Source organism: Epinephelus lanceolatus, chromosome 10, assembly GCF_041903045.1.
Source record: "Epinephelus lanceolatus isolate andai-2023 chromosome 10, ASM4190304v1, whole genome shotgun sequence".
Classification (NCBI taxonomy): Eukaryota; Metazoa; Chordata; class Actinopteri; order Perciformes; family Serranidae; genus Epinephelus; species Epinephelus lanceolatus.
Genome location: NC_135743.1, coordinates 946,666 through 964,411, shown reverse-complemented (window position 1 = coordinate 964,411; position 17,746 = coordinate 946,666). Strand labels below are relative to the sequence as shown.

The 17,746-nt window shown below is 44.6% G+C and overlaps 1 protein-coding gene across 1 annotated transcript; it reads right to left on the bottom strand.

Annotated features, from left to right (window-relative positions):
- Positions 1–262: 262 nt before the first annotated feature.
- Positions 263–9,977, bottom strand: tnfaip8l2b (tumor necrosis factor, alpha-induced protein 8-like 2b). Its single transcript, XM_033640470.2, has 3 exons — positions 9,555–9,977; positions 2,394–2,717; positions 263–684 (listed from the first exon to the last, which is right to left on the bottom strand). The coding sequence occupies exons 2-3, from the start codon at positions 2,709–2,711 to the stop codon at positions 442–444; spliced, it is 561 nt and encodes a 186-aa protein (XP_033496361.1). The 5' UTR covers positions 2,712–2,717; positions 9,555–9,977; the 3' UTR covers positions 263–441.
- Positions 9,978–17,746: the final 7,769 nt, after the last annotated feature.

Below are 17,746 nucleotides of genomic sequence, written 5' to 3'. Positions count from 1 at the left end.
AGTGACATTTGTTCTCTCCAGCTGTTTGAACTCAACACAATATAAAACATCAGTAGTTGTGAATGAAACATTTCAAGGTCTCAGATATTATTTTAACAGTGGATGACATGATCTAATGAAACAGCTGATACAGTATAAACCAGTTTATCTTCAAGTTTGCTTTCTGTGAGCAAGTGTGTGTGTGTGTGTATATATATATTATATATATCACAGTAGTACAGTATGTAAATATATATATCACCTCTAAACATGAAAAACTTGAGGAACGAGAAACTTTATTTAGATCCCACATGTTCTTTGAGAACGATGGGGCAGCAGTTTTGTTCTCAGATCACTTGTCTCCTGCTGCCAGCCCTCAGCAGCTGCGAGACCAAGTTTGTCCATCAGTGGTGAGTCTGCCCGTTGATCTCCCAGCGTCTGTCCGACCTGCCGTCGTGTCCCTCATATTGTCCCGTCCTCCATAAGTTTGTCCAGTCCTTTGCAGATCTTGGTGAGGTGGGGTCTGAAGGGGCCGCTGGGGTCGTACAGTTTGGTCAGGAGCTCCGGGTCGGAGAAATGGTTGAAGACGTGGTTGATGCGGCCGTGGGATTTCGGGGTGAGGTGGGTGTTGACCAGCTTCAGCAGCAGATCCCTGCAGCTGGTCAGAAGTTCGGCCATCACAGCTTTATCGAAGGTGAAGTCCACCTGCAGCGGTCGCAGAAATGTAAAGACAGAGTGTGGTTACTGCGACGGATCATCTCTCATATCTGTGTTCATGACATCATCTAACAGGGCAGTTGTTACTGTGAGCTGTTGGGATGGATGTATGAAGATACACTCTGAGTTAAAGCTTTCATCATCTGCACATTCTTAAAAAGAGAATTATATAAACTATAAGTAAATCAGTTCAGTGCAGAGTGTTAGGTTTTATTTTTATGTCAACCTTTCTCACAGGTGTCACTTTAATCTAAAATCTAAAAGTGTGATATAAATCTTTTCATGTCGTATGTTTCAAAAGCAGAAATGAAAACTAGTTAAATTAAGGTCGTTCAGTTCTTGGAAATAAAAACAGCACATTTCTGCACCACAAACGAACACGTCGACTCTTTAACACAGAACAGAGAGACGTTATACGTGTTCACTGTTTGTGCTCAACGCGTCTGATTTAATGAACTCAGACATTTTCACCCTGAACACTTAGTTTACTGCCGTCTTTATCTTGATGTAATTTAAGGTTGTTTTGTTTTTCAGCCTTTTTTGCCTTTATTTTACAGGATAGTTTAGTCAGTAGGAAGACGGGGATCGAACCTGTGGCCCCACTGTGAGGACATTGCCTTTGTTCATGGGATGCCCACTCTGCCCACTGAGCTACTGGGCTCCTGTCACTACTCTGACACAGATAAATCAAATTATAATAAATCAAATAAACTAAATTTAGGTCAGATCGTCACCTGGGTCCAGACCTTTGACTCCGCCCACTCCACTGAGTTAAGTCGACTGATTCGTCTGGCATCATGACACGAAACAGCATTTTCTTGGTTAAAATAAAAGGAACAACCAATGAGCGCTGCAGTGAGACCCAGTTAGCCAATCAGCTCCATGGGCGGGACTCCTGCTGTTACCAGGCTACTGTCAAGAGTCGTCAAGCGTCAGAACCACTGAGGAGATATATGATGAAATATGATATGACCTGACGGCGCCGTTTGTTTTTATTTCGCTTGACAACCATGTGCTCTACTCTTAAAAGCAAAATGGATATACTGGCATGGCTACGCATCAGTGCGGACTTAAAGTGACGATAGATTGGGTGCGCTTCATTTCAGTGTGCCGGTGCATCGCTTGACACGTGATGGCGAGGGTCGGGAGCTGATGGTCAGAGTTAGTAATGACGTAACTGTCAGCTGACAAAGCAAACATCGATGTTGTGGGTTGACAAATAGTTGCCTGCGTGGACCGTGAAGTTCACAGCATGATTTTATGTTCGCCTGAATGACATCATCAGTTCTCTGTGTTATCGATGTCCCTTTACTTGTTGGTGTTTGTATGGGTCATGTGCTCGTGGTGACGTAAACTCCGCTCATGCAGCTGAAATGTAGCAACGAATCCAGAAGATCTGTCGGCTGTGATAACTGTCAAATGGTGCGCAGACTTCTAAAAGCCTATTTGGTGTATCGTCAGGTGAACGCTGGTGCAGAGCGCTGGTGTACTAATGGTACGAACTCACTCGGGCGGATACTCCCACTAGGTAAACTCGAATCCCCTCCCCCACAGAAATCAGTGAGAGTGAACACAGTGTCAGACACAGGATGCAAAGTTCTGTTTGATTTCAGGTGAGTCAGATCTGATGTGTGTGAATGTCTTTCTGACAGCTGCTTATCTCCTCAACACTAAACATGTAACGCACATAAACGTACCTCATAGAAGCTGATCGCTGTCATGGCCCCCTGGTGCAGCTTCTTCTTAAAATCCGTGGCCACTCCCAGCTCCTCCGTGCTAAAACGGTTGTTCCTGAACAACACGCCGATCTTGACGGCGATCTTGACCAGGTCTTTGATCACCTTCTGGGCTTCACCTTTATTACCCAAGTACTCTTTGGAGACGCGGTACAGTTCGTCCAGGATCTCGCTGGTGGTGTCGTCTATGAACATCTGGACCGAGCTCTTGCTGGCCATGGAGCTGAGGATCTTCTTCTGCACCTTCATGGCCATGTCCTTGGAGCTGAAGACGTCCATGGTTGCCTGAGAAGATAAAATATTTTTAGGTTGTGCCTGTTTGGTGATTAAAACCGCAGCAGCACGCGTTACACATGAGCGGTTTACAACAGCAAGTAGTGTTTAAGGACTGACGTGAATCCTCTCGATCACAGAGGAAAGAAGACTGAATGTTTCTCTGAGCGCTCTGCTGTGTGAAGACCCTGACAAGTTCAAAGAAAACAGTCTTTAAAGATAAATAAGATGCCAGAGTTCATAGAAACGCATCAAAGTAGATGTTGAGTAGAACCCCCGACAGAGGTCCAGGCTTTGGCCCCGATGATCCTGAGACGCTCCTGGACACAGCTGTGTTTCACCCAGAATCTAGATTTGTGTCTTTCTGCAGATGGAAAAGATTCCCCGTCACCGTCTGTCCAGATCACAGCTGATCCTCAGCCTCAGTCAGTCAACAACTTTTCTCTCCCTCACATGAAGACACGTTAGTGCCCACTCTGCCAAAAATAACGACCATATTTACGGACACAGCCACACAGAAGAGGAAGAACGGCATTATCACATCTGGTTCCTGCTCGGCACCGGCTGAGTGTGTAACCTGCAGACGGCGAGCAGCTCCAGTGGAGCAGTTGGAGGCTGGCGAGGGTCACATGTGTTCAGCTCTCTTATCCAAATGTCCCAGATGATCTGGGGATCTTAAGTGTCGTGACGTTAACTCTCTCTAACCTTCAGACTGTCACCTGTACACACACTCCTTCACACACATCACTTCAGCGTCACAGCTGTGAACAAGCTGAAACATTTCTCTATTAATGAGAATCAAAATCCCTGCACGGGGCTAATTTACCAGCGTATTACATGACGTTAGAAACAGTGTTTCTCTGTAGTGTTTGTGTTTGTTTTGTATCTGACATGCACATGTGATGCCGAGAGGGAGAAGCACCATGGAGAAGACTCCACAGAGGCTCCTAATTTCTCCTCTGAGACTTTAACCACACCTAGCATCCATCACAGAGAGCCCCCCGGGAGGTCATCAGCATGCACACTGCACGCTACGACACAACCACAAAATCCACTTTTTATCTTTTATTGTCAAAACACTCTGAATTAATTCCTCTTTTAATTACATTTAATTTGCCCCCTAATCTGCAACATGAAAGAGACAGAAGTGGATCATTCACAGAGCAAAACTACATTTACATTTTATTCAGCCGACGCTCTCAGAGAGGAAGAGGAAGGTTAAATTCATCATCAGCAGCACACTGAAAGAATCAGAGCAGCAGTGACTTGTAGAAACTTGATCTTCTCACTCACCACAAACACTGAGAGAATCAGGAAAGATCTACAGTATCTGCTGCACGCATCAGTGCCGCCCAGGCTGCAGCATATCCTCTCCTACTTCCTGTGTCATGTGCTCTTACATTCACACATCTCAACTAAACTCAAGATCATTTATTTTGAAAATTTAAAAAAGTAAATAAAATACTTGATTCGGACAGAGTAGCTGAAGGACAGGACAGAAATATATCCGGACACTCAATGTGAATCAGTGTGCAGAGGAAGTGGAGACACGTCTGTGATGAATCAGTTTGAGATATGATGGGCATGTGACTTTATTTTATTTTATTTATTTTTATTTTTATTTTTATTTTATTTATGATGTTCTCTCATGTCTCTCTTTGGTTGTAATGTGTGTAGTATATTCATGATGTGCGAGCTGCTCTGTGTGTGTGTGTGTGTGTGTGTGTGCTGACCTCTGTTGGTTACAGGTGGACTTGTATGTCTTGTTGTGATGGGCTGCATTATGTTGAACATGTGTTAAGAGTGATTTGAATGTTAGAAACTAACAATTGCAAGTGATAAAAAAGTAATAAAACGCTATGTCTATGTAAAAAATCTGCAAAAATAAAGAAATAACACTCAACATATTTTGAACAGAGTTACAGTGAGCATGTCAGAAAAGGAGCAGACGGAAGCAAAGTGCACGTCTCGTCCGGCTGCTGCTCTGTTTTAGCACATCAACACACAATCAGTCTCATGTACCAGCTCTCCACCCCTGAACTAAACCACTCTGTTCACACTCTTCATTTCTAATCAACAACAACAACAACAACCCTAAAAACAAACAAAGAGAACCAGCAGCAACAGGCCGTGTTCGGGCTTTGACTCAGACGGTTGGTTAAGTTTGGGTTGTCGTTTTTTTTGTCCTGTTGAGAACTCTAATCACTGTCAGGGTGCTTTACATCCTCCCTCCTTGTTTCTATACCTCCTATACATTACTTTAAATTTACATCTTTTTAATCTTTCTCTTATTTTTACTTTGATTTCTTCCGTCACTTCATTCCACAGAGTCCCACCACAAACACATCTACACGTACTTTGTTGGTTTGCTTGGTTAAGTTACAGCCTCACTCTCGTCTCTGTCCAAGAACAGCTTGTGTATTTTGCCAAAAAGCAGATTAGTTCTTGCTTTGTACATGATGACGTGTGGAGTCTTAAGCTCCTCCAGATGCAAACATTTCAGTGCACGTGACTTTAAAAACAAAGTGTCAGTCTGATTTCGATCCTTGTGGCTCTTTTTTATTGTCGTGCACAGTTACAGACTCAGAGTGTTCACTGAGCATCTTTCAGTGTGATTTTCTGCACTGACTCTGTCTCCTGGCCTGTGTGGACACGTATGTGAGAGGAGCAGGAAGGCTGCATAGCTGAGGCAGGTCCATGCCTGCTTCTCCCAGATTGCATCAGTGGCGGTGCAGGAACAGAGAGTCAGCACCCCGAACCCCCCGGCTACTTTAATTACAGGCCTGGGGTCTGCTGCAGGGTGCAGCTCCAGCTCCTGTTATTGAAACGCCTCGTGCATTACAAACAGCAAACTGTCCATGAGCTGTCAGTGCAAAGACGGCCTGATGGTCGCTTTAATGTGTTTCTTTCATGCCTGTTTATGCTTATTAAACTGCATCATTTAAATGATGGTGCTCTCATTGTCCGGCTGCAGTGATGTACAGTCAGCGCTGAGAGAGAGATCGACTCCGCGCCTCACTGATCAACCTGAAAGTGATCCGCTCACATTAATGATCAAATCATGCAAATAGGCAGCGCGGGCTGTGGCTGTCCCCGTCCCTCGTGTGCTCCCTGGTCCCAGCAGCAACATCCATAATAAGCAAACAGTCACTTTTATAGGATCTCTCACTATTTTACATGCACAACCATTTATTGTGAACAAGTGTCACATTTCTAATAGCTCGCTTTGTTACAAAAGCTCCGGGTTCCCTGTGGGGAATTAGAGAACATTCATTAGATTAATTTCCCTTAACGGTGATAATGGAAGTGGAGCAGCGTGATAGCTATTTCACATTCATGCTTCAATCTCATTTATTTGCTAAAAAGACTACAGGGATTTGAGAGACACGCACAGTGTGTAGTCATCAGCCGGTGTTCCACACAGCGAGATGTGGCTCCTCAGCTGGAGACTGCTCGCTGTTTGGCTTTTTGTGCTTCTACTGTTTGTTTTATGCAGATCTATCAGAGGGTTGAGTCCCGCTGGAGAGCCTTCAAACATTTCTGTGTTACCGCAGCTCGACGCCACCAAACCACTTTTCAGTAATGGACGTCGTTCAGTCGGTCACATTGAGGACGCTTTCAATATTGAGCATCCATTTTCCTGTGCAGATGGATTGAAGAGGGCTTTTAAGCGTCGGCTCGTTGTTGACATCCAGAGGGAGTGACTGCGTCGCATGTTCAAGTGTTTGTTTCCCTCCCAAACGCCTGCTGGATGTGACAGGCGCCTGTGTGAGAGATCTGCTGCTGTCACAGGAGCCAAATGAAAAATAACAGAGCAGAGGTGGAACTGTCACGTCACTGGGTTTCAGAGCTGGTGTAACAGCCGGGCGCTGAGGAAGCGTTAGGTTAATGGACAGTCAGAGACAGTGAGAGCTGATTGGTGGAGCCGGCACAGGTAAATATTTAGCATTCCTCAGATGACTCCAGCAGTGTCGGCCTAGAGTCTGTCGGCATGTGTGAACCTGTGCACTGCATTTTTTCTATGATGCACCAGGCGTCCCCACAGTCATTGAATCCCTGGTAAAGTTATGAAATTATGAAAACAAACCGGTCTCACTCCAAGGTCATGGAATACTGGTGCTCTGTCAGTGACTTCCAGCGTTATGTGGCTGGTTGCCGTTAACAGCGCCTCACGGCGTCAGAGGGAAACGCAGCAAGACAACAACAAAAGTTAAGGTGGCAAAAGTCCATATGCGTAGGATGGGTGGTGGATGGGTCCAACAATTACTGACCCAAACCCCAAAGAAAAAAACATCAGTTGGTGGTGTTGTACTGACGTAGTGCTTTTATTTTGAAAGAGACTGTATCAAACTGTACATTTCCTGTGAAAAGAGAAGTGTATTTTGAAAACAGACAATGCATGTAACAGGCTGAAGTTGACACGGCGTCCCAGAACGTCAACAACCAACACACCCAGGGTACCTTGGACGTCATATGTGGACGTGGAAAGTCCATGACCAAACGTGGACACGTGACGAGGTCACAGTGAGGATGTGATGGTAAAATCTGTTTTCTGTGAAATATGTTCTTCATATTACTCATTACTAAAAGTGCTGTGTGACCATTGAAACATCACTAGAATCAGGTGATACACGTAGACCACATGTCCCTCTGTTTTGGATCATGGATCCACGTACGCAGGAGACAGACGGGACGTGACAGAGATTAATTTATGAAGGTATTGCGTGCACTCAGGTTCAGACTAGGCAGCAAAACCGTTATTAGACATGTCCATAAAACAAACAGGAAAGAAATACAAACCAACTTGTCAGATTATAATCCCAGCACACGTCTGTATCCAGATCTAAAGAATCGTTGATTTTCTATCCTGCAAAAAACGGCTGCGGCTTTAAGGCTTTGTGATGTACCCATATGTGCTGGTCAGGTCAGCTGGCAGCAGAAATGTTTAACGAGTGCTGAAAGTGATCATCACCTTGCAGTTTACAGTTATCCACACATGCCTGGCAGGTGTGTGTTCATGTGTGGCTGTGTCGCTGCCCAAGTCAACCTAGCCTCCTTAAATAAAGTCAAACATGTGAGTGAGATATGATGGAAAAGTTCATCTGTAAAAATGTGTGTGAACCCTGGTTTAAGAGGGAGCGTGCTACAACCCTACTTATCACATGATGATGTCAGATACAGAAACAAAGAGGCACCTTGGTATGATTAAAGGCAGCGACCCTCCTCACCACTTTGTCAGTGATGTCGGTGTCAGACATGGATGCAGAGGTTTGTAACACTTGTGGCAACTACCATGATATAAAGAGTGAGAAAGTCCATACAGGATGGGCGGGAGGAGAGGTGTAGGGGTCAAACACACTCCAGACTTTCACCCTGGAGCCTGCCGTTCATTGCCTGTTTGAATTTTAAGCCCATCCATGTTTGTTTCCCCTAAACCTAACCACAGAGTTTTGTTGCCTGAACACAAACACAAACCAAAGTGTTTCACCTGCGTTGTAAGTTAATTTCAAAAGAGCCTGTGCCTCATCCAACGAGCAGAAACTGTACATTTCCTGTGAAAACAGGTTATTTATGAAGACATAATGCATGGAACAAGAGTAAACTGACACGCCATTCATGAACGTCTAAAACAGACGCAGGAAGGAACCTAGCAGGTTATATTTAGACGTGTGCGTCCACTGACAAAGACATTTGATGAGCTCAGAGAGGATTCATGAAGCCCCTCTTTGACTCAGCTCATGAAAATGTGCCTGGCTGTGTTGTTAGAGTGCAGCAGGGTGAACTCCACAGATAGAGCTCGAGAGTCACCAGCAGGCCTGGGGTCAACCTGACGGACAGAGAGGAGGGGGTTGGGTCTGTGCTCGCCGCCCACAGCCTTTGATCACATCCAACAGTGAGAATGTTCCAGAAAAAGAAAAAGAAAAGCCGCACCACTGAATCAGATGGAAACAAGGAGGCTGCTGTTGAGAGGTCGTCACTCAGCCAACGGGCTGGTGGAATATTTAATTTTCTGCTGGTGATGAACCAGAGAGGATTAAACAGTAACAGCAGCTTCCTGTGCACCGCGAGGACCAAGTGCCACTTCCGCTGTGTGTTTTGAATCGAGAGCGACGCGGCTGAACGTGCAGACGTTAACTCTGATGTTGTTCAGCTGCATATTGACTTCTGTGTTTGTCACGATTAGTTTGGTTTATATATAGTTTGCTGGTTTCCTTCTTCACTCTCTGAACTTTCTTCTTTAGACACTTTTTACCAAGAGACAAGAACTCATTTTGAAATCCTCAAACAGCACATATTGCAGTTTCTTTTTCAACATTGCACAACTCTTCTGAGCAGTCGTTGCTCAACTTGGCCGCCCGTCTGTGCTGCCTCAGAAGGGAAGCGAAACAGACAACAGTTGGCTCAACGGCGCGTCATCAGCAGAGGCCCACAGCCTCTATCTGTCCCTGCTATCTGCTCTACGCTGAGAGTGACACTGCGCCCTTTCACTGTCTTCATTTATGACTTCATATGCTTCAAATCAAAGTAGGCCAGTGAAGGAGGGAGAGTTCACCGCCTCCAGATTTGAGTTGAGCAATTCCCAGCCTGTGCAAACACAAAGTGTGAGCTCTACATCTGTGCATGTCACCCTACTTGTTCCAGCATGACCGTGAGCGTACATGCGTGTCTCCCAGCCCGCGCTCAAGATGGGGAAGTGGAGAGAAGTCGCACAGTTTGTTCCAATCAGCCCTCGACTCAGCCGGGAGCTCTTAATGTTTCCAAGAACAACAGAAAGCAGAACGAAGCTCTGATCTGGGCCCAGAGGATTCATGTTTCTGTGTCACATGAAGACGGCAGCGGTAGTCTTACCTGTGTGTGTGCTGAGTCCCCCTCCCTCCTGCTCTGTGTGTCCCTCTGCTCTGTGTCTCAGGTTGACAGCTCCGGACGCTTGGTTTAATGAGATCCCTTCATCTTCAGCACGAGCACAAGCAGAACCTGAAGAAAGAGCCCTCCTGCAGCGCCTCTGTCACTGCTGCCGCCCTGTCTTAAGATAATGTTGAGTTGTACTTCCTTGAGGAACTAAATTGCTCTGACACACCCCACAGTGAGTGTGTGTGTGTTTCTCTCTTCCTCTCTCTGTCTCTGCTGTTTCTCTCTGAAGTTCAAACTCTCCTCTGTGTCTCTGTCTCTGTCTCTGTCTCTGTCTCTCTGTCTGTGTCTCTCTGTCTGTCCTGGCTCATCACACCTTGGCGCTCTCTCTGTCCTGTGTGTCTCTGTGCCTGCTGGTCTCTGGATTGCTGACGTTGTGCCTCTGCTTGTTCTGACAAGTGAAAACCCCAGAAAGAATTTAGCAATAATCCAGGGATGTAGCCAGCTGAAAGGGGAGTGGCTTAACCCCTTTTTTTGTGTTCACCTTCACTGGAATGTGGCTCCTGTCAGAGCGGCTCTGACACTGTGTCCCTCCCCGTGTGTGTCTCCTATTCAAGGCACAATCAAAACAGTGGTTAGGAGTGTGTCTCAGTGTGACACACGTGCACACACGGCCACAGCTCCATGACCGCTCTGACATTGCTCACACTTTAACCAACTTTGTTTTTGTTGATGTTTTATTGAACTTTTTGGTTTTGTTTTAACAGTGTCACAGATTGTTATAAAAAAACAAAACACAATACTAAATAAAAAAATTAATAATACACAATAAGTGTTGTAAAAGCGCACCATGCACGTGGCGTGCAATTCACTTCAAGTTTCTCTACTTCGCCACATAATTCTGCGTCCTGTCCTGAGGACTGAAAGAGTTTTGTTCATATGACACAACTTTTGTCACTTTTACCAACTTCTGATGGAAAGATTTCAGACAAAACTCAGCGGCAACATGACGTGGCACTGGTGCTACTGAGGCGCTACGAGGCCCCAGACAGACATGCTCCATGTTTGTGATGTGACATCAGCCCTTTTTTTTACACAGAGGTGGCGCTATAGAGTCGCCACAAGGTCCTGACTCTACACCCCTTTACATTTTAACACAGAACCAAATGACGGCAGCATCATGTGGCTCCAGTGTGTGATGTCAGACAGCATGATGACATCACAGAATCTAAAGAGGCGTGACATGTAACACAACAGCGCCACCCTCTAGTGTGACATATAACATACGTGTCAGCAGCTCTTTATAAACAATAACAATAACATCACATGTCAGTAACAATCATTTAGCGTCCCTGTTATGTGGCGGCTGATCTCGTCCTCTGCTCGGAGGGTAAGGAGCTCCTGGACCTCAGTGTTTGAGTTAGCTGCTAACTGCTAACAGCTGCTGTTCTTCTTCTTTGAGTTAGCTGCTAACTACCAACAGCTACTTTTAAATCTCCCGCAGTGGGTCGCACACATAACACGCCATCAAAATGTCACACCTGTCCTGCCAGCTGTCCTGTTAAGGCGCTGTTACTACCTCCGCTGACGGCTCAGAGGTGAGACAACGTCCATCCCACGATAGTACCTTTTATACTGAACGACGAAGCGGCATAATGGCATTAAATTCTGGCCTTGAACAGGCAGTGAAAATGGGGTTAGTGTCTCTTAAATGTGTGTAATATCTTATGTCTGCTGTGACACTTTATTCAGTCGTCCTCTGAATGTTTGTGTTTTAAAGTTACGCAACAATAGTTAAATAAATAACTTGTCCTGGTGAGACTGATTGTCATCTGTATCATTATCTTTCACAGCGTCCCTGTTATCAGCCTGTTGTGTTTAGATGGGTATATTGTGTGTGTGTGTGTGTGTGTGTGTGTGTGTGTGTTTGTTGATGCTGTCAAGTTTGGTCCTGAAGCGAATTTAGTGCAGCAGCTTGCTCTGTCAGTCAGTTGGTGAGTCCTTAAAATGTCCAGATATTATTCAGGTTTTAGGATCAGTCTTTAAATGTGTACACAGCTGGTGTCTTTACTGCAGTTTGTGACACACAGCTTCTTGTCTGTTTACGATTGGCTCTGTGGGTCGCCATGGATACGTTGTACACAAACCAACCAGCCAACAGTTTGAAGGCTGATGGGATGTGTGAGATGTATTTTCAAAAGAAAAGCCCACATTTATGGTCAGAAGGGGTCAGGTATGTAGTTGTGGTGGTTCAGGTTAGGGACTGTTCTTTACCTATCAGAGGTAGGTAAAGATTTGTTTTACCCTCCCTGAAACCAAATATTTTTCTGTGACTCTCCCTCCACCATAAATGACTTATTAGATTTTTGATGTTTGAAAGTTCAAAGTTAAAAAAGCCTCAGTTTTCCACTCTCATCATGCAAACAGTTTATTTTTGGCCAAATTTTAAACAAGATGTAAAATAAGAGATTTTTGATTTTAAGCTCAGATTTGGTTATGGTTGTTTTTTGTTTTATTTTCTGAAAAAAGTGTTTGTCTCACATGATGTGTCCAAAGACTGTCGGATATTTGAAAATCCAAAGGTTATTTCTGTTTTTACAGTTTCTAACTGCGACAAATTGTATCATTTTGGAGGACGTGTTTTCTTTAAAAAATTAATCGGCACAAATTAGCGCCTAAATTTGCATGTTTTATTTGAAAATCACCAAAACTGGGGCGTGCAGTAGCTCAGTGGGTGGAGCGGGAACCCCATGTACAAAGGAAGTGTCCTTGCCACAGGTTCGATTCAGGCACATGGCCTTTTGCTCCGTGTCGTCCCCCATCTGTCCCTCCCTCACGTCGCACACTGCTCAGTCATTAAAGGCAAAAAGTCTAAAAAATAATCTTTAGACAAAAAAAGCCAAAATTTATAACTTTAAAGATCTTTAAAGATTTAGAAAATTCCCAAATTTTGAAGACATTTTTTGTCTTCTGTAGAAAAATAAAAGCAAAAGACAACAATTTAACTCTGTAAGCCCCTCCCCTAAACCAAAATAAAAAAACTCCCCCGTGTTTAAAGACATTGTTTGACAGACCTCACCCTTCTGCACCCCCCCCCCCCCCCCCCAGTCCCTCAGGGTGCAGGGCGAGGCAGTGCATGATGTCAGTGAGAGTCCTCACAAGGACAGAAGGACAGGATTGTGTGTGTGTGTGTGTGTGTGTGTGTGTGTGGTTGCTTTAGTCGTTGAAATGACGAACCTGAACGTGCCTAACTGCAGATAAAACCAGCCGCTGACTCAGTCACAGTGACATCATGATGATGTCACCAGGTGCACTTTGACCGTGATGGCTGAAAAACACGCTTCATAAAGAGCGGCGAGGTTTGTCTTCACGACACAGGCTGATAAATGTGAAGGCCAGCATCACTCTAATGAATCAAGCTTTGTTTGAGCTCACCATAAAACATATCAGCTGTTTAAAGTCTTATTGGAGTGAGTGAAATATGAATCCAGCTGAGGGTCATTCAGGACGTGATCAGGACGTGATCAGGACGTGATCAGGACGTGATCAGGACTGATCAATACGGAGCCAGGTTTCAGTTTCCAACACAGGACTCAGTCTGAGCAACAACAAACACGTCTGCACGTCTGAATCAGCAATTCATCAGAATCAGTCTGAGGCTGTGTGTTTGTCTGAATGGTAACCAGCTGTGCTGACGGTCGGCTGGCTGCAATAAACTCTCACTAATGTTAATAGCAGTCAGATGTGTGAGGTTAAAGGTCACGCTGAGACGCAGCTGGACTGAGAGGAGTGCCTGGACAGGACAGCAGCCCACCAGTGCGCCGTGTCCACTAAGAAACACCTGCCTCTTTGTTTCGCCTCCCACTCAGCCCTTCTGCAAGAAATTAACTCGGCTAAAGTCACGGCAAACTTTGCAACTGCAGAATGAGGTCTGTCCCCATGGCAACAGACAGGAAGTAGTGCTTAAGCGGTTTCCTGATGGCTTCCTCTTTATCGTGTAATGACATCTCACAAGGAAACATCAGTGTGTGTGTGTGTGTGTGTGTGTGTGTGTGTGTGTGTAGGATCACACTCGACCTGGAATGAGCTCTCACCTTCGTACTGTACACAGCTTACACACTCGCTTCTTTTGGTTATGAGATAATAAGAGGAACTTTAATTATGTCACTTATCTTTCATTAAAAGATCGCCTGGACCTTCCAGCCTCCAACCTCTCTCTCTCACACACACACACACACACACACACACACTCGGTCACATAATGGCAGTGTGTTATCACCAGATGACTAAGACAGGAATAACTGACCTCATAACCGCTGAGGTCGGAGAATTGCGCCTGAAGATTCGGAGTCTGAATTGGACGGAGGATTTGGTGAGCTTAGGTGCTTTCTGCTGTCCTGCTGTCTCTCCTCAGGCAGCGTTATAAGATCGATGGCGAGTGCAGATCGAGATGAACCAGCGCTGCTTCAGACAAGGCCAGAGATTTAATTTGATCAGTCAGCAGCTAACAGGGATTCACTCTGCCCCCGCGGTGCCGTCACATATCACATCCCAACATCTCACTCTGTTGTTTCAGATGTGAAGAGCTGCAGGAAAAATAACTCCCTCATTGTTCTCCGTTTATTAACTCGTTCATTAGTCAGTGTTTATTCTGTCACCTCCCAGTGGATATTTAAAGTTATCAGACACTGAATCAAGATCATTCACTCACATCCTCTCTGCAGTGTGTGGATCTGTGTGAGCTGCTGTCTGATCGTATTTAATGCACATCTCCACCTGAATTAGTGCCTGGAATATCACCCACCATGTTTTCATTAGTTTATAATCACCTGAGGAGGAGCTGTTCATATCTACACACACTGCAGGTTCTCTTTAGTGGAATTTGCCATGTTGTTGCTACAGTAGCCCAGAAGGGACAAACCTGGCTGTTTGTTCTCCTACACACTTGGCACATGGAGAAGTTTCAGTCAGTTGCAGTCTGCAGTCTCACCACTAGATGCCACTAAATCCTACAGGCTTTATTTTATGGATTTGCAATGGATTTATGGATTTGTGATGAGCCACGCCCTCCGCAATATTCATTGCCTTATAGAAGCTCAGTTTTAGTAAGTTTTCCAACTTTTGCCAAGAGGGAACTTTAGATATTGGTCCCTAGATTATGTTCACCCAGTTTCATGCAGATCGCTCAAACTTCCTAGGAAGAGATCCATTTGAAGTGTTTTTCAAAAAATTCAAAATGGCGGAAAATCTCTATAAGCGGAAGTTATGGGTTCTTGAGGCAAATGTGTTCCTCATGAGGAGAGGCATCTCTGTGCAAAGTTTCATGTCTCTACCACATACGGGGCATGAGATATGCCCATTCAAAGTTTGACATTTCAATGGGTTGCTATAGCGCCCCCCTTTGGCCAATTGATGTAATATTGCTTCATTGGCATCCTCCCATGACCCTCTACCACTGTGCCAAATTTCAGTGAGGAGAAAAACGTGGAACAGACACACACACACACACACACACACACACAGTTTTCGTCATTATATAGTAAGATAAGATATCTACTGAAGGAAATTCACATTTTCCTGTTTCTTATTTATACCCTTTGTTTTTGAGCGTCCGTCAGCAGAGTTCTAAGAGTTAGTGGTTGAAATCTTTCCCTCTGAAACAAGTCAACCCTTCGAGACCCTGAGGCGTCGTCAGTAGCCTCTTCACAGATGGTGTTCACATAAACGAACATGCCTGTCAGTAATGTGTCATCACAATGACATGAAAACTGAAAAGACAGGCTAACGTTAGCAACCTGTGTTCCGACTCTGTCAGTCTGCACTGATATCAGAGGAGCGCTAACGAGTGCAGCAACGTCACTGTGAGTCTTTAGTTAAATTTCAAGTATCATATGCCGTCAGAGGGGCAACGTGACACGGGAATATGTCAGAATGTTTTATCGTCATCCACAAATGAGCAATAACAATGTAACATTAGCTTGCTAGCGGGTTAGCTACCAAGACATGAGCAAACTACTTCGCAATTTGTTTTATAAGATGATACGATTGTTACAGTAACTTTAAAATCTATGTTAACAAAGAAAATATGTTTGTGGGATTCTTTAGTTGTGTGTGCAGCTGTGCTCCTGATGATGTCTCATGACACTGCAGTGTGTCTCTGACATACTTCCGTTTAGAGGCCACACAGACCGAACACTCCACCCCTCGACCTCGACCGCTCACCACATGCATGCACACACACACTCTTATAATGAGGGTACGAGCTGAGTGCAGTCACATGCACAGACAGAGCCCAGGTGTGCTCATCACCTGTCCTTCTGCCCTCTTTTTTCTTTTAATAATTTTATACTTTATTTTTTAAATTTAGCTCATGGCATCAAAATCTAAATTTGAAGTGCTCTGCTCCTCCCTCTTTAACAGCTGCACGCTAACAGTGTGCCGTGGGAGCGCCATCATGTCATGGACAGGTAATGACAGTGTTTGCCCTGAACTCTTTCGTTTGTCAGTGCTGTGAAATGAAACCTTTATTAAAACATCTTCAGTACAGCCAGACTAATTTAGGCAATAACCCACATTAGCTATCCTGATAAAATCACACCGTCTCCCTTTAACTCTCAGATTCAGGTTCACCAGCTGCCTGGTCTGAGCGCAGACGGACGCAGAATTGCTCTTACACCTTTTTAAACCACAACTCAATTAAAAGTAATGTTTACGTCTCTGATAATTAATGTAGACAAAACTGAGGTAGTTTGGGGCTGCAGTGCATGAAGAGCACAGAGGAGGAGGAGCGCAGAGCAATACGCGTCTTTTCTTCTTTGAGAATATTTAAAGTTTATTGAGAAGATAATTATAAGAATTAGCGTGGAGACGAGACGAGATGAGACCTAGCCTGAAGGTTGCAGCTGAACATCGGCCTACTTTGCAGTTCGGAGCGTTGGTTGTGTTCTGAAGTGATTTATTCAGACAACAGCATTTTTCAGTTTGGTTGAGATTCGTTATTTGATGGAGCACTGAAGTGTGCACAATCTGACATTGTTTTCTTTGTTGTTGCCTGTGATAAATAAATGATAAATATAGAGAGTGGATGTGCAGCAGCCTGTAGGTGTGTGTACTATAGATATTTAGACGCCTCATATCTAAGTTAAACAGACATTTCCCTGCTCATTACTGTGCACAACCGTACTGTGTGTATTCGGGCCTCAAGAGCCCTCTGGTGCTGACAGATAGAAATCTCCCAGCAGGATGCACTTTGCATGTGCAGTTTAGAAAAAAGTGGAAGTGATGCCCCCTTTTTTCCACCTGAGCACCTGCCCTGCAGAATGTCTGTGCACGGCAGCGGCTAAGTGGTGTGGGTGAGGGGTGTTGGGACTGAGCCATAGTATTAATTGTTTCCAGAAAGGGAACTCTGCCCCCGTTAAAATGAGGCATCATTGATTTTTGATACCAAACAATAAAGTTGGACGTTCACACCGACCACAGCCCAGGAGCAGGTGCACTCTGGTCACAGCTGTAACTGACAGGTCGATGTTTTTATAAAACCGTTGACCTCTTTGACCTGCAGCTCAGTGTGAGTGTGTGAGCGTCAACCTGATTACACACCAATGAAAACAGGACAGTTTGTGGCTGTACATCCAGTTTTATAGAAATGAACAGTTACAACAGAAAGTAAAACTCTTTGAGACAAAACTGTAAAAGGTCCAAATCCCTACAGACTCACCATACGTCTAGTTTAAACCACATGAAATACAACGTCTGCTGCCGTCTACTCTCCGTCAGTGAAATGAAACATCCACAGAATCAGTGCTTCTGTTTCTTGTCTGCCACAACATGGCTCATTTTAATTCTCCTAAACATCCTGTCATTTGTTCTCATTACACACGTTAAATAAAACAGCAGAGACTCCACGTTGGAGACAACACAGCATTTAGCATCAATCAGACATAAACTCATGGAGTACCTGCAGTTCTCTGTTTCTCTGCTCTGTTTCTGTTTAGACAACTTCCTTTTCTTTAAAATAGTCGACATAAGAAAGGCGTGTTGTGAAACCTGTTGTGAAACCTGTAGATTCTGTGTTCACAGTGTCCATATGGCTGAGCTGAAAAAAAACCCCGCTTTGAGTATCCATAAAAGGCAAATCAGTGAAATAAGAAACAACATGCTGATGTTCTCCATTTGAACATTTTTTAAAGTGC

What these genes read in the sequence shown, in the direction of transcription:
- tnfaip8l2b (XM_033640470.2), bottom strand. Translation starts at nt 2,711, where the DNA reads ATGGACGTCTTCAGCTCCAAGGACATGGCCATGAAGGTGCAGAAGAAG. An exon ending in CAGCGATCAGCTTCTATGAG is followed by an intron (nt 685 to 2,393) that starts GTACGTTTATGT and finishes CGACCGCTGCAG; the next exon opens with GTGGACTTCACCTTCGATAA.